The 21,890-nt window shown below is 42.1% G+C and overlaps 1 protein-coding gene across 1 annotated transcript in view; it reads left to right on the forward strand.

Moving 5' to 3' along the window:
* Positions 1–21,890, forward strand: part of LOC115142363 (neuron navigator 1-like) — a 145,347-nt gene that overhangs the window by 60,715 nt on the left and 62,742 nt on the right. The window contains exon 7 of the mRNA XM_065002012.1: positions 17,708–17,849. Coding sequence (XP_064858084.1) covers positions 17,708–17,849 — 142 coding nt within the window. The remainder of the gene's footprint in view (positions 1–17,707; positions 17,850–21,890) is intronic.

Consider the following 21,890-nt stretch of genomic DNA (forward strand, 5'->3'; position numbering starts at 1 on the left):
CAGCCCTGGGGGCATGTCTGATAAACAGACCAGTAACTAATGATATGACTGTAGCCCTAATAAACAGACCAGTAACTAATGATATGACTGCAGCCCTGGGGGCATGTCTGATAAACAGACCAGTAACTAATGATATGACTGCAGCCCTGGGGGCATGTCTGATAAACAGACCAGTAACTAATGATATGACTGTAGCCCTGGGGGCATGTCTGATAAACAGACCAGTAACTAATGATATGACTGCAGCCCTGGGGGCATGTCTGATAAACAGACCAGTAACTAATGATATGACTGCAGCCCTGGGGGCATGTCTGATAAACAGACCAGTAACTAATGATATGACTGCAGCCCTGGGGGCATGTCTGATAAACAGACCAGTAACTAATGATATGACTGCAGCCCTGGGGGCATGTCTGATAAACAGACCAGTAACTAATGATATGACTGCAGCCCTGGGGGCATGTCTGATAAACAGACCAGTAACTAATGATATGACTGCAGCCCTGGGGGCATGTCTGATAAACAGACCAGTAACTAATGATATGACTGCAGCCCTGGGTGCATGTGAACCGTTTCTGTATCATGTCAATGATGTCATGTCGTCACTCAATTCCCACGGGGGCAACCCATACGTACAATGTATGTTTTGAATCAAAGAGTCTACTAAATTATGTATATCACTCACAGAAGGGGGGTGGCGGGGTAGCCTAGAGGTAAGAGCGTTGGGTCAGTCATTGAAAGGTTGCTAGTTCAAATCCCTGAGCTGACAAAGTAAATATCTGTCATTCTGCTCCCTGAACAAGGCAGTTAACCCACTGTTCCTAGGCCATCATTGTAAATAAGACTTTTTTCTTAACTGATTTGTCTAATTAAATGAAAAATAAAGAAGGCAGACAGCCTTCATTAGCATATCAGGGCTAGGTTTATTTATTTTACATATTTAAAAAAAAAAATATCAAGGAAATCCCATTGAGACCAATACCTCTGTTGAAAGGAAGCCCTGCATGTACACCAATCATACAACATTTACAAATACAATGTACCAAAAATATAAAAAGCCAATATGATGTGATGTGTGTTAGGTAAGGGAACTCTCCTGTACTGTCTGAGGTCTAGTCTGACTCATGGAGACTGCTTTGTTGCTCTTGTTTTCCAGCCCAGTGGTTGGACAGAGGACATTTCCACAGGGATATAGCTACAGGGTTCCAGTTTCAGATGGACTCACTGATGCATTTCAGAACCATTACTGTTTTACTGCTACTGTTAATGGACCTGCTTTGCTGAGCTGTACCTCCTTGCCTTGCCTTGCCGATGCCAAAACAATCCTGTTAGCTATGCCAGGGTTAATGTAAGATCAGTGATCTACTGGTGCAGTGCATCACTGTCTTTCTCATTCATTTGAATAAGAGGATAAATGGACATAATACACTAACTGAACTGCAGGCTGAGCCTCTGGACACTGACTTGGGTCCTCCGAGCGCCTCTTAGACACGTTTATGCCTTTTCTAATGCATTAAATTATGCCACTCCTCATGATGAAGTTCTTGAATATAAACTGATTAATGAAAGTGCGTGGACAAATTGTGCACAAATAGAATACAATATAGAAAGACTGTACTGGCTAGACACCATCTGCAGACAAATACAGCAATGAGACCCAAGCCATTGTGCCAATCCGTGGCATTGTCCATGCCATATCAATCCCCCTCAGTCTGGACTCATTGTGCCGTCTGCTGGAATGATTGTGTCGTTGCACCATTAGGCTTGGGAGTCATTATGGAGTAGAGATGTCAACAATTCTATTATTTAGGAAAATGGATTGAGCTCATATGATCTTTATCCAGGTTGTTGAGTCAAGTCTTTTTATGTAGCAGTCGCTTCCTGGATGCCTGAATGGTACTCCACAGGGTAATCAAATCAAAGAGCAGGGAATATAGCTTTCTGTAGCGTTCTACAACAGTGTCTGGATACCTGGTTTTTACTCTGGACTGGGCTGAAGATGAAAGGTTTTATTCCATAGTACTGTACGGTGTAAATGAAGAGGCTCAGCTGCCACCTATCAATATTTTAGCTGTGCTTTAATGCACTATCTCAGCCAATGCCAATTCTAGATTAATATTTAAGAATCATTCTGAGGGAAGGAAGTACAGTGCTCTATCTCTTGTACCCCTGTATGTCTCTCCCTCTCACCCACTCACCATCCCTCAAACCGTTTCATTTAGAACAACATTAAAGTCTCTCTTTTTAGACGATTAAAGGCAGGGGGTATACCTACTAATTTCAACTAAACATCAAACTTGGATTTGCAAAAATGTTAAATCGAACAGACAGCTTTGCTCTCTACCTTTTGATCTGGTCCAGCAGGAAGAGCTGACAGACACAGATAGATAAAGGCCACAGCCATATGAAGGTCAGGATATGAATGCAGCTTCCTGTCTGCTCTCATGCAACCTACAGAGAACAGCAGTTAACCAAAGCAAAGAGAGAACAGCACATGTTGTGTGTTACGGCCGTTGCCTACACGTTCGTGCTCACTGACTGTGGTATTCAGTGCTCAAACAGCTTGTACATATCCCAGTCAATACCGCTACGTTATTGAATGGTGAGTTATGACCTAAGCAAACATTTTGGAGAGGTTATTTCAGACACACATTTCAGCCATTTGGTCAAGAGGTAATGACAATATTAGTAGTCACACGTACACCTTAGTAAAGGTTACGTAGAGGATAGTTGACAGTTTGTTTAACTCTGAAATGCTGATAAACAGGAGACATAAAGCATGTATAGTACTTGTATTCATGCCTGTTATACTGCAGCACCTTTCAAAGGAAGCAGGAAATACGTCTCCTGGGAAGGGCTTTCCGTATGAGCATAATGTTTGAAAAGCCCTTCTTTATTACAATAGAAATTCAATTTGATTAAGTTACAGTCGTTATGGATGAGGAAGGGATGATGGTCGCTGACTGAATAAACAAAAACAGCAACAGGGAAACATATTTTTTTGATCAGATAATTTGTACTTAAAGATCAGGGTATGAGTATCAAGAGATCCAGGGAGACAACAGTCTTCTATTCTACTATCATCACCAAAGTTCATCTGTTTGGGACATATATTTTGTTTTCTCTTTGGACAGAAATCTTCCCATTGCCAGTTGTGTGGCTGGTGCTAGCTGATAACAGATCTGTTGTGTGGCTGGTGCTAGCTGATAACAGATCACTGACTGTTTAGTCTGTCCCAACTCAGGAACTACCATGGCAGATATCTTGTGTACCCACTGTGTACCCATGACATTTATTTACACACTCTTGCTCCTTCTATGTGTAAAATCTTGAAGGTTGTCACAATGGAAAAAAAAAAACATGTGGAAATAGGTTGCATGCAAAAATATCTAGCTAGCTTGGTTAATGTGATGATGATCCCCGAGACTATATTCATATTTTTGTATTTAAAAAAATGGGTAGGAGGGGTAAATTGATCCCGACCCACAGTCCGCCAGTTGCCCATGCCTAGATTAAAGCCTGAACAAATAATAAATTAATCTCTGGCTTTTTTGTTCAGTGCTCCAACTTCTTTCTGTCTCAAATTAGTCATTTTTGAAGTTTTTCTTTGTAAGCCCTTTTGTTGGGGAGGAAACTTCTTGGCCCGCACAGTGCACCTCCCAAAGTTGTTGGCCCGTCGCTCCTCTGACCTGATGACATCACGTTGAGAATGCTCTGTTACTAATGAGGGGAGGGACCAGGATAACATTTTCCGAGGTTCCTCATAACCTGCTGGAGGTTAGATTATGTTGTGGTTGACTTAGCCTTGTGAGTCATTCAGTACACAGAGTTACTGAATGCTAGTCTACCCAGCCCATGCCTGGACTTTCCACCCTATGCCTGGACTTTCCACCCTGGTCTCAGAAAGTGAATAATGTTTTAAAATAGGTTAAAAAGAATAGGCCAGGGCCCTCCAACCCTGTTTCTAGAGAGCTACCCTCGTGTAGTTTTACTCTCCAACCCTGTTTCTAGAGAGCTACCCTCATGTAGTTTTACTCTCCAACCCTGTTTCTAGAGAGCTACCCTCGTGTAGGTTTACTATCCAACCCTGTTTCTAGAGAGCTACCCTCATGTAGTTTTACTCTCCAACCCTGTTTCCAGAGAGCTACCCTCGTGTAGTTTTACTCTCTAACCCTGTTTCTGGAGAGCTACCCTCATGTAGGTTTACTATCCAACCCTGTTTCTAGAGAGCTACCCTCGTGTAGTTTTACTCTCCAACCCTGTTTCTAGAGAGCTACCCTCGTGTAGTTTTACTCTCCAACCCTGTTTCTAGAGAGCTACCCTCGTGTAGGTTTACTCTCCAACCCTGTTTCTAGAGAGCTACCCTCGTGTAGGTTTACTCTCCAACCCTGTTTCTAGAGAGCTACCCTCGTGTAGTTTTACTCTTCAACCTTGTTTCTGGAGAGCTACCCTCGTGTAGGTTTACTATCCAACCATGTTTCTAGAGAGCTACCCTCGTGTAGTTTTACTCTCCAACCCTGTTTCTAGAGAGCTACCCTCGTGTAGTTTTACTCTCCAACCCTGTTTCTAGAGAGCTACCCTCGTGTAGGTTTACTATCCAACCCTGTTTCTAGAGAGCTACCCTCATGTAGTTTTACTCTCCAACCCTGTTTCTAGAGAGCTACCCTCGTGTAGTTTTACTCTTCAACCCTGTTTCTGGAGAGCTACCCTCGTGTAGGTTTACTATCCAACCCTGTTTCTAGAGAGCTACCCTCGTGTAGTTTTACTCTCCAACCCTGTTTCTAGAGAGCTACCCTCGTGTAGGTTTACTCTCCAACCCTATTCCTGGAGAGCTACCCTCGTGTAGGTTTACTCTTCAACCCTGTTCCTGCAGAGCTACCCTCGTGTAGGTTTACTCTCCAACCCTGTTCTGGGAGAGCTACCCTCGTGTAGGTTTACTCTCCAACCCTGTTCCTGGAGAGCTACCCTCGTGTAGGTTAACTCTCCTACCCTGTTCCTGGAGAGCTACCCTTGTGTAGGTTTACTCTCCAACCCTGTTTCTAGAAAGCTACCCTCGTGTAGGTTTACTATCCAACCCTGTTCCTGGAGAGCTACCCTCGTTTAGGTTTACTATCCAACCCTGTTCCTGGAGAGCTACCCTTGTGTAGGTTTACTATCCAACCCTGTTTCTGGAGAGCTACCCTCGTGTAGGTTTACTCTCCAACCCTGTTCCTGGGGAGCCACCCTCCTGTAAAGTTACTCTGTCCAACCCCAGTTGCAACTAACCTGATTCAGTTTATCAACCAGTTAATTATTAGAATCAGGTGCACTAGATTAGGATTGGAGTGCCCGGTTTCCCAAAAGCATTTTAAATTCATCATAAAAACCTTCGTAGGAGCATCTTTAAATATCCAAGCTGTTTCACTTGAAAACGCTTGTTATTTATCAAGGGGCTCAGACCACTTGTAGAACAGCTAAGTGCATCGTTAGATAATTGTTTGCCCATCCACATCCATTTATACACAGAAGATCTCCGCTAAACATAGAATCAAGCTGTTTATCTGTTTCTCTGTGACCAACGATAATTTCAGAACGTAGTTTACTACACTTTTAACGTAGCGTATGTCTTCGTAATAGCCCACCGTGGCTCAGTTGATAGAGCATGGCACTTGCAATGCTAGGGTTGTGGGTTCCAGTCCCATGGGGATCAGTATGGGAGGAAAAAAGGGTGAAAATGTATGCACTCACTACTGTAAGTTGCTCTGGATAAAATCATCTGCTAAATGACTCAAATGAAAATTGTTTCAAGCAGAGGATAACATGATCCTTTAAATGAATAATGAGATGACTGCATAAAAAGGTAAACACAGTAGGCTACATAGTCCTATACATTTCAATCATATTGAAAGCACTTTCATGTTCATTCAATCGAGTTCTATTTTGCTAATTGTAGGCTACTGTCTGTAATTGTTGCCTCAATATATTTCATGATGGGTAGTGTGTTCAATGATGTGCCAAATCTGATTTTCTGCATTATTATAGGGTAGGCTAAGCATTCAAATAAGCCGCCTGGTTATTTGCAGACATATAGATGATAATATATCTCTAGAAGCTGATCTGTCGTCAGTATTGAGGAATAGTTATCATGTTACGGTAAGATATGAATGGAGAAAGCTGATCCAAGAACAGCCATGCCAATTTCTTTCGATCCTATCACGACTGACACGACGCATTTAGCAAACGTTTGGTAACACTTCATTTGAAGAGGTCCTTATTATTATATTACATGTGTAATTACACTGAAACAAGTATTGTAGTTAACTGTAACAACCAATAGTTACACTGTAATAACAGCATGTAGCCGGTAGTAATTGAGGTCTGTAATTACAAAAGTGTTACCAGGCTTGTTACGAATGAGCAGGTTTCCACTACATTCACCAACTTACTGTTTTGTTTCTTCTCAGATGCATCCGATTCAGTAACAGCTGTCACAAAGGTTGTGACCCCTGGTGGTCAAGCTCGGTGTCCGATAGATTTTGTTCAATCGGCTGTCATTACTGACCTATGAATGTGCATCATTGAAAATATATCTCCACTCATTGTTATTGCTAGCACTTGCCACCAAAATAAAGTGTACGATCGGGGTTAACATGGTCATCAGAATAAACACACTGTTTCAAAGCATAGTGCATGTCATGTTTGCCTAAGTACAGTGTAATTACTAGGTGTTACACAGGATGTAGCTAGTTACAATGAAGTGTACCTTGAGGGGTACTTACTTGTTATTAATATGTACTCATACAATACATTACCCACCCTTTCAACCTGGCCTTTAAAGCTTCTGGAAGTTTCACTTAATTTCTGTACCTTATTGTGAAATTATGATAATACATCTCTAGAAGTTGATCTGTCGTCAGTACTGAGGAAAAATTATAGTGTTAAGCTAAGATGTGAATGGAGAAAGCTGATCCAAGAGCAGACATGCCAATTGGGCTCCCGAGTGACGCAGTAGTTTAAGGAACTGCATCTCAGTGCTAGAGGCGTCGCTACAGACCCTGGTTCGATTCCAGGCTGTATCACAACCGGCCGTGTTTGGGAGTCCCATAGGGCGGCGCACAATTGGCCCAGTGTCATCCGGGTTAGGATTTGTCCCGGGGTAGGCCTTCATTGGAAATAAGAATTTGTTCTTTAACTGACCTGCCTAGTTAAATAAAGGTTAAATAAAATAAATAAAAAATGAAGTGGAACCTCCAGATGCTTTGAAACTAGTAATTACATGTACTATGCTTTGAAACAGTGTATTTTTCCACATTTTGGATGACACTCTTATTCGATCCCAGTCAGTGAGGTTGACCTACTGATCATGTTTTTACAAGCTGAACTAAGTTAACCCAGATGGTACACTTTAAAATTAAGTGTTACAGAATGTTCTTTCTGCGTGTTTTGAGAAACACATGTCCCATCGTTGGCCGTTGTAAGAATGATCCATCCTCAAAACACTCATAACTCCAAGTTCCAATGCTATCAGGAACCCGGACCCGGGATGTTAGCTCTCCAGGAACACAGTAGCCTTGGAATAGGCTGTGGAGCAGTAAGGATTTAGCTCTCCAGGAACACAGTAGAGCCTTGGTATAGGCTGTGTAGCAGTAAGGATTTAGCTCTCCAGGAACACAGTAGAGCATTGGAATATGCTGTGGAGCAGTAAGGATTTAGCTCTCCAGGAACACAGTAGAGCCTTGGAATATGCTGTGGAGCAGTAAGGATTTAGCTCTCCAGGAACACAGTAGAGCCTTGGAATATGCTGTGGAGCAGTAACGATTTAGCTCTCCAGGAACACAGTAGAGCCTTGGAATATGCTGTGGCGCAGTACGGATTTTGCTCTCCAGGAACACAGTAGAGCCTTGGAATATGCTGTGGAGCAGTAAGGATTTAGCTACAGGAACACAGTAGAGCCTTGGAATAGGCTGTGGAGCAGTAAGGATTTAGCTCTCCAGGAACACAGTAGAGCCTTGGAATAGGCTGTGGAGCAGTAAGGATTTAGCTCTCCATGAACACAGTAGAGCCTTGGAATAGGCTGTGGAGCAGTAAGGATTTAGCTCCAGGAACACAGTAGAGCCTTGGCATAGGCTGTGGAGCAGTAAGGATTTAGCTCTCCAGGAACACAGTAGAGCCTTGGCATAGGCTGTGGAGCAGTAAGGATTTAGCTCTCCAGGAACACAGTAGAGCCTTGGAATAGGCTGTGGAGCAGTAAGGATTTAGCTCTCCAGGAACACAGTAGAGCCTTGGAATAGACTGTGGAGCAGTAAGGATTTAGCTCCAGGAACACAGTAGAGCCTTGGAATAGGCTGTGGAGCAGTAAGTGTTTAGTTCTCCAGGAACACAGTAGAGCCTTGGAATAGGCTGTGGAGCAGTAAGGATTTAGCTCCAGGAACACAGTAGAGCCTTGGAATAGGCTGTGGAGCAGTAAGGATTTAGCTCTCCAGGAACACAATAGAGCCTTGGAATAGGCTGTGGAGCAGTAAGGATTTAGCTCTCCAGGAACACAGTAGAGCCTTGGAATATGCTGTGGGGCAGTAAGGATTTAGCTCTCCAGGAACACAGTAGAGCCTTGGAATATGCTGTGGAGCAGTAAGGATTTAGCTATCCAGGAACACAGTAGAGCCTTGGAATAGGCTGTGGAGCAGTAAGGATTTAGCTCTCCAGGAACACAGTAGAGCCTTGGAATAGGCTGTGGAGCAGTAAGGATTTAGCTCCAGGAACACAGTAGAGCCTTGGAATAGGCTGTGGAGCAGTAAGTGTTTAGTTCTCCAGGAACACAGTAGAGCCTTGGAATAGGCTGTGGAGCAGTAAGGATTTAGCTCTCCAGGAACACAGTAGAGCCTTGAAATAGGCTGTGGGCAGTAAGGATTTAGCTCCAGGAACACAGTAGAGCCTTGGAATAGGCTGTGGAGCAGTAAGGGTTTAGCTCTCCAGGAACACAGTAGAGCCTTGGAATAGGCTGTGGAGCAGTAAGGATTTAGCTCTCCAGGAACACAGTAGAGCCTTGGAATAGGCTGTGGAGCAGTAAGGATTTAGCTCCAGGAACACAGTAGAGCCTTGGAATAGGCTGTGGAGCAGTAAGGATTTAGCTCTCCAGGAACACAGTAGAGTCTTGGAATAGGCTGTGGAGCAGTAAGGATTTAGCTCTCCAGGAACACAGTAGAGCCTTGGAATAGGCTGTGGAGCAGTAAGGATTTAGCTCCAGGAACACAGTAGAGCCTTGGAATAGGCTGTGGAGCAGTAAGGATTTAGCTCTCCAGGAACACAGTAGAGCCTTGGAATAGGCTGTGGAGCAGTAAGGATTTAGCTCTCCAGGAACACGGTAGAGCCTTGGAATAGGCTGTGGAGCAGTAAGGATTTAGCTCCAGTAACACAATGGGTGTATTTATTGTAGCCTATTGGTGTAGTGGTCTAAGTGAACATTAGCTGCTTCTCTGTGTTCTCATGCCTATTAAAGAAAGGTTCAATAAATGTTTAAAAAAACATATATATATATATTATCATCTCTCCTCCCTGGTGGTCCTCTGACTGAAGGTCAAGCAGGGAGGATACTCAGTCAAGCTGTCTTCCTGGAAGACAGACAGACAGTGAGGCGGTGTCCCTTACCGCTCCAGTGTTCCAGCTTAGCAGGAGGGGGAGCAGAGAGAACAAAACTTAGCCCGGAGAGAGTATATAAAGAGCTTATAGTCGGTTATATTGATTAGATTTATATCCTCTGAATATGTTAAGCGTATGTAATGTTGACATATATGGCCTACAGCAAGTCAAGGCACCCCCCTAACTTCCAGATTCATTATGTACAATTATTTATCTGTACATTTGATGTATATATGTGCCATGTTATGTCATATCCATGTTAACCCTAGAGGGCAATATTCAAGGGTTATTGAACGATTAGTTTATTCAAGTAGCTATAATGATGGTGTTGATGATATGATGTGTGTTTACATGTGGCAGTTTTGGGAACAGCTGTTAGCCATCAGGAGAGGGAGAGTAGGGGGGGGGTCACTTTTTAGCCTCTTACTTGGGGGTGTTTCCCAACTGGTTCGCAGTCCTCACTGTATGGGGAATAGGAGGTTGCTGCAATACCGATTTGAATGGAGCGTTGAGCCTTCCTTGAGGCTTCATGACGTTATGTGATTATTTTTCTTCTAAATACTTTTTTATGTCAGAATTGCGGGAAAATGAGCGGACGTGTGCTAATTGGGAAAGTGCCGCCAATGCGGCAGCGGACTGCGCCCAGTGCGAAAAGGACAATACATTTTACTTCGGGTCCAAGGTAGGCACTAAGCGATTATGATTATAACAATATAGAACAGCGTGTAACACCATCAGACCATGTACCGTAGCTCTGTAAATTATTCTCAATACTGTGAATTCATGGAATTTGAAAGGTATGACTCAAGAGTTGACCAATGAACTTTTTAGAATGTATCCATTGTAGCTTGCTAACCTGACGAAATGATGGGAATTAGTCTGGCAACTGTTGAAAAACAAACAAAAGCATTGAAAAGACACATTGACAATGTTTTTTTTTTCTAATTGAAAATTATGTGAATTTTGTTATGTTATTGAATCAATCAACTGAAATGCATAGTTGCAGTTTAAAAGAAAAGAAATACACTCATCAGTTTATTTTATCTATCCACAGCAGCTTTCCCATGGGACATTTTTTTACCTGCCAATAGTTTTGATAAAAATTACTACCTTATAGGCTATATAAATACTGACATTTAAAAAAAAAAAAGGATATATCTGTATATAGGCTACCTGCTGGGTCAATTGTTGAAATGGATCTAGAGCAAGTGACTCAGAGGCAGACAGTCAACATTCTTCTTATTAAGCAAAGCTCTATACTTTGGCAAGTAAGCACTGAGGTCTTGTTAGATGGAGAGTTGGCACTTGTTTTTCACAAGCAATTATGGGATTGGTTAAAAGAACACCCTCCATGGTGGAATTGTGGCAACAGTACCACAGCTACAGTATCTGGGTAATTGAAGATTCATTGAGCATTCAGCCACAGGTATGCGCTCCCAAGAGTCATGAACTGTGTTTTGCCTGGCTGTACTGTCTGCTGTCCTTCTTTCAATCCTTCTTTCAGTCCAAATACATACAGTGCATTCAGAATGTGTTCACTCCCCTTTATTTTTTGCACATTTTGTTGTGTTACAAAGTGGAAATCAAATGGATTCAATTGTCATTTTTGTCAACGATCTACACAAAAGACTCTAATACTCTGTCAAAGTGGAAGAAAAATTCTAACATTTGTTAAAAATAAATGAAGCACTGATGTAATTTGATTAGAGAATTATTCAACCCCCTGAGTCAATACATTTTAGAATCACCTTTGGCAGTGATTACAACAGTGACTCTTTCTGGGTAAGTCTCTAAGAGCTTTGCACACCTGGATTGTACAATATTTGCACACTGTTCTTTTAGAAATGCTTCAAGATCTGTCAAATTGGTTGTTGATCATTAATAGACAACAATTTTCAGGTCTTGCCATAAATGTTCAAGCAGATTTAAGTCCAAACTGTAACTCTGCCTCTCAGGAACATTTACTGTATTCATGGTAAGCAGCAACTCCAGTGAAGATTTGGCCTCATGTGTTAGGTGAATTTGGCCTTACTGAAAGGTGCATTTGTCTCCCAGTGTCTGGTGGAAACAGACTAATCCAGGTTTTAGGTGCTTAGCTCCATTACATTTTTTTTTTAATCCTGAAAAACTCCCCAGTCCTTTTTATTCAGGACAAAAAGTGAATTGCTTTGCCACATTATTTGAGGTATTACTTTAGTGTCTTATTGCAAACAGGAAGCAAGTTTTGGAATATTTATATTCTGTACAGGCTTCCTTCTTTCACTCTGTCAATTAGGTTAGTATTGTGGAGTAACTAAAATGTTGTTGCTCCGTCCTCAGTTTTCTCCCGATCACAGCCATTATACTCTGTAACTGTTTAAAGTCACCATTGGCTTTATGGGGAAATCCCTGAGTGGTTTCCTTCCTCTCTGGCAACTGAGTTAAGAAGGAGGCCTGTATCTTTGTCGTGAATGGGTGTATTGATACACCATCCTAAGTGTAATGAATAACTTCACCATGCTTAAAGGGATATTCAATTTCTGCTTTACCCATTTACCAGTAGGTGTCATTTTCAAGGCATTGGAAAATGTTGTGGTTAAATCTTTGTTTGAAATTCACTGAGGGACCTTTTAGATAGTTGTATGTGTGGGGTACAGAGATGAGGTACTCATTAAAAAATCATGTTAAACACTACCATTCCACACAGAATGAGTAGATGCAACTTATTACGTGACTTGTTAAGCACATGTTTTCTGAACTAATTTAGTCTTGGCATAACAAAGGGGTTGAATACTTATTGACTTATTGAATCATTTTTTATAAATTGTATTATTAATTAATAAAAATATTTCCACTTTGACGTTATGAGGTATTGTGTGTAGGCCACTGACAAAAAAATCTAAATATTATCAATTTAAAATGATTGAAATAACACAACAAAATCTGGAAAAGGCAAGGAGTGTGAATACTTTCATAAGGTCCTGTATTGGAGGTGCACTTGATTTAGCTTGGAGTTTGCACTTTTGGAGCTTTCCTATTGTTTCTATATATTGGGCAATCTAAATCAAGTGCAGCTAAAGTATTTGGGATTATATGACACAGGTCTGGTTGTTTCAAGGACTTGACCATTAATGGTTTACGCACCTTTTACTATCTCGTGATATCTATCGGGTCAGGCAATCCACATGTTACCACACACATCAATAGTGGGACTCTCCAATAGTGTGGTGCAGCGACAGTGGCTTTAAACCTGTTCAATGTATCCCTGTCTACAGTGGGGCAAAAAAGTATTTAGTCAGCCACCAATTGTGCAAGTTATCCCACTTAAAAAGATGAGAGAGGCCTGTAATTTTCATCATATGTACACTTCAACTATGACAGACAAAATGAGGAAAAGAAATCCAGAAAATCACATTGTAGGATTTTTAATGAATTTATTTGCAAATTATGGTGGAAAATAAGTATTTTGTCACCTACAAACAAGCACAGACCTGTAACTTCTTCGTTAAGAGGCTCCTCTGTCCTCCACTCGTTACCTGTATTAATGGCACCTGTTTGAACTTGTCATCAGTATAAAAGACACCTGTCTACAACCTCAAACAGTCACACTCCAAACTCCACTATGGCCAAGACCAAAGAGCTGTCAAAGGACACCAGAAACAAAATTGTAGACCTGCACCAGGCTGGGAAGACTGAATCTGCAATAGGTAAGCAGCTTGGTTTGAAGAAATCAACTGTGGGAGCAAATATTAGGAAATGGAAGACATACAAGACCACTGATAATCTCCCTCGATCTGGGGCTCCACGCAAGATCTCACCCCGTGGGGTAAAAATGATCACAAGAACAGTGAGCAAAAATCCCAGAATCACATGGGGGGAACTAGTGAATGACCTGCAGAGAGCTGGGACCAAAGTAACAAAGCCTACCATCAGTAACACACTACGCCGCCAGGGACTCAAATCCTGCAGTGCCAGACGTGTCCCCCTGCTTAAGCTAGTACATGTCCAGGCCCTTCTGAAGTTTGCTAGAGAGCACTTGGATGATCCAGAAGAATATTGGGAGAATGTCATATGGTCAGATGAAACCAAAATATAACTTTTTGGTAAAAACTCAACTCGTCATGTTTGGCGGACAAAGAGTGCTGAGTTGCATCCAAAGAACACCATACCTACTGTGAAGCATGGGGGTGGAAACATCATGCTTTTGGGCTGTTTTTCTGCAAAGGGACCAGGACGACTGATCCGTGTAAATGAAAGAATGAATGGGGCCATGTATCGTGAGATTTTGAGTGAAAACCTCCTTCCATCAGCAAGGGCATTGAAGATGAAACGTGGCTGGGTCTTTCAGCATGACAATGATCCCAAACACACCGCCCGGGCAATGCAGGAGTGGTTTCGTAAGAAGCATTTCAAGGTCCTGGAGTGGCCTAGCCAGATCTCAACCCCATAGAAAATCTTTGGAGGGAGTTGAAAGTCCGTGTTGCCCAGCAACAGCCCCAAAACATCACTGCTCTAGGGGAGATCTGCATGGAGCAATGGGCCAAAATACCAGCAACAGTGTGTGAAAACCTTGTGAAGACTTATAGAAAACGTTTGACCTCTGTCATTGCCAACTAAGGGTATATAACAAAGTATTGAGATCAACTTTTGTTATTGACCAAATACTTATTTTCCACCATAATTTGCAAATAAATTCATTAAAAATCCTACAATGTGATTTTCTGGATTTTTTTTCTCATTTTGTCTGTCATAGTTGAAGTGAAACTATGATGAAAATGACAGGCCTCTCTCATCTTTTTAACTGGGAGAACTTGCACAATTGGTGACTGACTAAATACTTTTTTGCCCCACTGTATGTGTGTGGAGGAAGTTCTATGTTGTTTTATTAGGTGTGATGCCTGGGTGCTTATCCAAATGGACCACTTATTAGCTTTGCAGGAATGACATCAAAGTCTTATGGTAGTGTTGATCTTTCTCTGTATGAGAATGCTAGTGGTTTGTTTATGTAGTCACAGCTATATGAATATGGTTGACATTAGCGCAAAATGTCACACATTTCTCTGCATGATTGTTGATGTTTTCAATTTATTATGATTGATTGAATCAAGTGAAATCATTGTTAGGTTTAGTATCCCTACAGTATGCAGAAAGTTGTGTTTTAGCAGTCAGATCATCTAGTAGTCTAGTCATGAACATCCAGTGCATTACACAATGACAAGCTTTTGGTAACCAAGAAGAGTCCTCTTGTTGCACACAGCTGGTCCCAGTTTGTGCCCCGCTAGGGAGGAGGGGAGAATGTAGATCATATTGTCCCCCCCCTCCCTCCTTCACCCACCACACGACCCCTCCCTCAATCTTTCAAACCAAAACATTTTCTCAACAACAGAATTCAAATACTAGCACTAACGCATGAATCAGCCGGTAAGCTTGGAGCAGTGCCACGGACAACAAAAAGCTCATTTCCACCCCAATGTATGAAGTATGTACAGCAAGTGATTATGTTCCTCCCACCCATCCTTGTCTGAGTTGTAACTCTGTAACGTAAGCTCCAAAGTAGACACATGTTGCAATATCAACAGACTACAGGCTATACAGAGTTGCAGACCCTCCCAGTCTCTCCTGGATTTGCCACCCCCTTGGGGAGATACTGGACACGCCAGGGTCATTCCTTTGTAACAAACCACTGGCCATAAACTACTACATAAGGTGTGACTTTTCAAATATAAAAGTCCGGGGTGAGTACCTGTGGATCTCTGTTAATCAGTTCAATAATGCCAGAACACTGAATGACTTGCCTTAAAGAACAGGCTCTCCCTCAAACTGTGATCTTTATCAAGTAACAAACATGCTGGTTTAACCAGTGTGTATGAGGATAATATTTTCAAATCACAATGTAGAAGATGGAACCTTTCCTTGGACATCAACTCATCACACATTTAGGCCAAGTTGTAGTATTACTGTGAGCTGAGATCCATGCTGTTCAGCCTAGTCCCGTGATGAATCCTTGCTGGTCTGTGGTTGTTCCAAGACGGCTGTTTATAGCATTGCTGCTTAGAGTGGTGACAAATGCGGCTCACCTCAGTCCTCTGTACAAAGTTTATAGACCAAGAAGTACATTTCAACCATTGCACATCACAAAACTCTGCATAGCATTCAATATATAAACCCCCAATCTTGCCATCTTCAATATCTATTTTCTGCAAGCCAGCTAGACATAAAGCTAACAGATCAGACGGATGCAATATTCCTACTATTTTTGAAAGGATATTAAAAGGATATTTAGAGGTTTGGAAAGGATATTAACTCATAATTGCCACTCGTTTCTGTGGGCTATCTTTAATGAGATGGTTGTCTATGACAACCACCTATGGAGAGCACTGCAGTGCAGCAACGCAGATCAGGCTTAGAACTCTTAGCTCCACAACCGCCAATTAAAACATTACTCAACACCCTGTCTCTGTGTTGGCCAACAGTTCTGTGTGTCTGTTTTATATGTCTACCTGATGAAGGATGGGAAGGAAATAAAACCCCTTGTTTATAAACTTATTTTTAGATTCATGTATCCACTTAAGGTGATTGGTGCTTCTGAGAAATGCAAGATTAATTTAAGGGACTTTATACAATTTTGTGACCGACACCAACATATGCTTTTTGTCCTGTACATTTATGGTAGTAGTTCCCTTCAGTGCGCAAAATTATATACTGAAGTGTTCCAGTGACTGGTAGATTCTAAGTTTTACCCAATGCCCTTTTTTGGGGGGACTAATTTCTCCGTAGCCATGTGATTAAGTCCAATTGCCTCCTCTGCTTCAGAATTTCTACAGGCCGTTTTTTTCTACCAGTGTATTCTACATATGCAATTCCATGTTCCATCACCCTGCTAATTGCAGAGTAGGAACCCACAAAGAGCCATTTCAACTCAGCCGGGGCAGGAAAGCACAGACAGAGAACAGAAGTCAGGAATGACTCAGGAATGACTCAGGAATGACTCAGGTTTCTAAGGGTCTTATTATTATTATTACCTTTTGCTATCTGACACGTTTGTGAGAGAACATAACAGTTACATACATCTAAGAGGTACTTAACATTACAGCACTCTTGAGATGTTTCTATTGAAACAATAAAGGCATACAAAGCTCGCTTTAGAACCCGGGTCTCCATTTAAAAAGTCTGTTTTGTCCTGTTCTGAGCCTTACATGACAATAATAGTTTCGACTACATCCTCCACCCCTTCTCACATTCAGTTACATTCAATGACCTGTATTTTCAGTGTGAAATTCAATGACCTGTATTTTCAGAATGTGAAATTCAAATTCACTCATATTCATATTTATTCAGGGATCCATTTGGTCCAAGTATTAGTTGCTGTCTTGTGAGCGAGCAACAGATTTTTGGGTTACAGTACCACACTGTAACTGCTCATCTGTGTGTCCACCTCCCTCCCTCCCTCCTCTCACGTATGGGCCTCTCCAGCATCATCTGTCCCAGGACAGGCCAGGCCAGGTCAGGCAGGCGGGTGGCGGGATGACAGCCCAGACCCACAGGCAGCTGTCACTGGGATTTCCACTTCTTCTCTAACTCCCCTGTTCTATCGCTCCTTGGAGCACGACATCCCTGAGCTACTTGTCAACCCACCGCCACCCTTGGCCTCGCCCAGTCAACTTGATTTAACATAAACGTCCCGTGCTGAGGAAACTTCAGTCAAAGTGCCACTCATGGAGCTGTAGTTTGTCACTGAGAGGATAAAGAGTTCCTAGTTGTGTTAGAATCAAAGCAGCTGTGTGGTGTAACCTAGGCATCCCTCTCTGATCGAACAGCTTGTAGCTGGCCGTTACCATGGTATCCCTTCAGGAGTACAGATGGACAGTCAAAGCTGTTGCCAATTTAGACCTACCTTTGTCTTATCCTTTAATAACCTCCTCTTTAACTAAGAGGTATTGGGTTAAATGTGGAAGACACATTTCAGTTGAATACTTTCAGTTTTACAACTGGCTAGGTATCCCCCTTTCCTTTACTGTTAGATAGCTTTATAACTGTTAATACACAGTAACTATATATTCCCTTCTAAACAGTACCATGCTTTATTATAACCTTTGACCCCTTCTCTTTTCAGCTGGGAAGAGAGCAGCTCCATCAGCAGTGGGCTCAGTGATGGCTCTGTAGACAACCTCAGCTCCGAGGAGTTCAACGCCAGCTCCTCCCTCAACTCTCTGCCCACCACACCCCTCGGATCCAGACGCAATTCCTCTGTCATGGTGAGTGAAGGGTACATTCAACCACAACAGCCTTAGCGATGTTCCACTGCCTGCACACACACGGATCTTACTGGAGAAGCTGTAAGCAGATACCCTGTGATGGCAGAGCAGTATACCTGGTATTTGACAGGACCTGAAAGCATATTCCAGCAGATAAAAGGAACATCTTTATCAGTGTGAGTTACACCATTTTTCCTCTATAAGTTTAGGTCAGTATTTCATGACTGACAGTGAATCTATTTCCCTGTCTACCTGCTTTGTTTGACAAACTACTGTATGCACATGCACACACACACTGTCTCACTGCTGTAACTGGGAACAGATGAGAGCAGTCTACCTTGTGAGGGCAGTGTATGACTCTTGCTAAGTTATTTATATGAGATTACAATTACCTAAGTTCTTGGTCATCATAGTTCAGGTTTGTATTTCATGATTTACATTGCACCCATTGCCTGTCTCTTTGTCCCCCTGCCTGCCTGTCTCCTGCCTGCCTGTGCCTGCCTGTCTCCCTGCCTGCCTGTGGGTATTATTCACCCTCTGCAGAAGCGTGTCAAATCTGTCATTTGGGTCCCAAAGAAACAGTTCACACGGCCAACACCACAATGTCAATCAATCAGACATGGATGAAGATGATGAAGTCATCAATCAGACATGGATAAAGATGATGATGTCATTGTGCAGCACTTGTTTTCCCCATTATCCAGTCACTGGAAATCAATGTGATATTTTACATTTCATTTACCGTAATTGCTGGTCTATTAAGCGCACCTGAATATAAACCGCACCCACTGAATTATTAACAAATATGTATTTTGTACATAAATAAGCCGCACATGTCTATAAGCCGCAGGTGCCTACCGGTACATTGAAACAAATGAACTTTACACAGCCTTTAAACGAAACACGGCTTGTAACAAAAATAAATAGGCTTTAACGAAACAAGGCTTGTAACAAAAATTAAAACAGTAGCCTACCAAGAAAGTCATTGGTCACTATCTTCCTCCTCCTGTGCACTGAAACCACTGAAGTCATCTCCTTCGGTGTCGGAGTTGAATAGCCTCAGAATTGCTTCATCCGATGTTGGATCGTTTTCATTGTCGCTCTCGTCACTTTCATCCGGAGGCAAATACCCCACTGAGCTCATGCTGCCCCTTCAACACGCAGCAGTCCAGCCTTTCGAAACCCGTTAATGATAGTGGATTTTTTGACAATGCTCCACGCTGTCAGGACCCACTGGCAGACTTTACCATAAGATGCTCTTCGCCTGCGGCCCGTTTTAGTGAAGGATTTCTCCCCACTTGTCATCCAAGCCTCCCACTGAAACTAGGAGCGCCACCTTAAATGCACGATTTACACTGATGTCGAGTGGCTGCAAATACTTTGGGCCATCTACTTTTCTTCCCTCTGAAAGCTTTTGTTGTCTTTCTGCACTGAGTCAGTTCCTCACGCTGCTGTTTCCAACGTCTTATCATCGACTCATTAAGGCCAAGCTCCCATGCAGCAGCTCTATTTCCTTTTCCAACAGCCAGATTTATCGCCTTCAACTTGAAAGCTGCATCATATGCATTTCTCCGTGTCTTTGCCATGATGAGGGTGACAAAATTACTACCGTAATCAGAATGATGGGAAGTTTGAACGCGCTCGATTTAAGTCACATTTATGTGACGGTGCTCAGTTTTTTGGCGGCATGAATCTTGTGAAAGCGGGAAAAATCCATAAATTAGCCATTGTATAAACCGCGAGGTTCAAAGTGTGGGAATAAAGTAGCGGCTTATAGTCCGGAAATTACGGTAACACTGCAAAATCATTCATCCAATTTAGTCTGTGGACATCTACATTGGATTGAAAGTCAATTTGGTTGAAAGGTGACACTTTTAGTAGGTGATCTCTCGGGTGGAAAAACTGTCACTGATATCGCTTCATACGGCTCTTCTGATAGCCCTTTAGTGACCCCTTCGCTTATCCTTACAACACAAATGATCACGTCAACTTTCAGGAATCAATTATGTTTTGAGAATTCAATAATTAGAACATAGTGCCGAAATAATTACAATTTAGCAATTAAACACTGGAGTGATAGATGTGCAGAAAATGAATGTGCGAGTAGAGATACTGGGGTTTATCTAGCGTGTCCTGTGTTGCATATGCAACGCTGGGGGATGATTTAACAAAAGCGCATTTGCGAAAAAAGCACAATCGTTGCATGACTGTAACTCACCATGAAAACACAAATGCCCTTCTTAAAATCAATACACAAAAGTATATATATTTTTTTAAACCTGCATATTTAGATAAAAGAAATCCAGGTTAGCAGGCAATATTAACCAGGTGAAATTGTGTCACTTCTCTTGCGTTCTTTCCACGCAGAGTCAGGGTAAATGCAACAGTTTGGGCAGCCTGGCTCATTGCAAACTAATTTGCCAGAATGTTACTTAATTATGACATAACATTGAAGGTTGAACAATGTAACAGGCATATTTAGACTTAGGGGTGCCACCCGTTAGATAAAATACAGAACTGTTCTGTATTTCACTGAAATAATAAACATTTTGTTTTTGAAATGATAGTTTCCGGATTCGACCATATTAATGACCAAAGTCTCGTATAGCGCTGTTTATGACTTCAAGCCTATCAGCCTAATGGCTGGTGTAACCGATGTGAAATGGCTAGCTAGTTAGCGGGGTGTGTGCTAATAGCGTTTCAAATGTCACTCGCTCTGAGACTTGGAGTAGTTATTCCCCTTGCTCTGCAAGGGCCGCGGCTTTTGTGGAGCGATGGGTAACGCTGGTTCGAGTGTGGCTGTTGTCGATGTGTTCCTGGTTCGAGCCCAGATAGGGGTGAGGAGAGGGACGGAAGCAATACTGTTACAATACTAAAGTGCCTATAAGAACATCCAATAGTCAAAGGTACTGTATATGAAATACAAATGGTATAGAGAGAAATAGTCCTACAAATACTACATTAACTACAACCTAAAATCTCTTACCTTGGAATATAAGTCTCATGTTTACAGGAACCACCAACTTTCATATGTTCTCATGTTCTGAGCAAGGAACTCAAACGTTAGCTTTTCTACATGGCACATATTGCACTTTTACTTCTCCAACACTTTGTTTTTGCATTATTTAAACCAAATTGAACATGTTTCATTATTTATTTGAGGCTAAATGGATTTTTATTGATGTATTATATTAAGTTAAAATAAGTGTTCATTCAGTATTGTTGTAATTGTCATTATTACAAATAAATAAATAAAACAATTGGCCGATTAATGGGTATCGGCATTTTTTGGTACTCCAATAATCGGTATCGGTATCGGTGTTGAAAAATCATAATCGGTCGACCTCTAGTTGGAGGCCACGGAAGGAGAGTTATATGGCATTGAAGCTTGTCTGGAGGTTAATTAAACACAGTGTCCAACAAAGGGCCAGAAGCAGAACTGTATCGTCTGCGTAGAGGTGGATCAGAGAATCCCCAGAAGCAAGAGCGACATCATTGAAGTTTACACAGAAAAGAGTCGGCCCGAGAATTGAACCCTGTGGCAGAGACAGCCAGAGGTCTGAACAACAGGCCCTCCGATTTGACACACTGAACTCTGTCTGAGAAGTAGTTGGTGAACCAGGTGAGGCAGTCATTCGAGAAACCAAGCCTGTTTAGTCTGCCGATAAGAATATGGTGATTGACAGAGTCGAAAGCCTTGGCCAGGTCTATGAATACAACTGCACTATATTGTCTCTTATTGATGGAGGTTATGATACCGTTCAGGACCTTGAGCGTGGCTGAGGTGCACCCATGACCAGCTTGGAAACCAGATTGCAATTATCTTGGAAACCAATTGTCTTGGATTTATCGGTGGTGACAGTGTATCCTAGCCTCAGTGTAGTGGGTAGCTGGGAGGAGGTGCTTTTATTCTCCATGGACTTCTTTATTCTCCCAGAACCTTTTGGAGTTTGTGCTGCAGGATGCAAATTTCTGTTTGTAAAAGCTAGCCTTCGCATTCCTAACTGCCTGTGTATATTGGTTCCTATTGGTTGCATATCG

The sequence above is a fragment of the Oncorhynchus nerka genome, linkage group LG15, assembly GCF_034236695.1.
Source record: "Oncorhynchus nerka isolate Pitt River linkage group LG15, Oner_Uvic_2.0, whole genome shotgun sequence".
Classification (NCBI taxonomy): Eukaryota; Metazoa; Chordata; class Actinopteri; order Salmoniformes; family Salmonidae; genus Oncorhynchus; species Oncorhynchus nerka.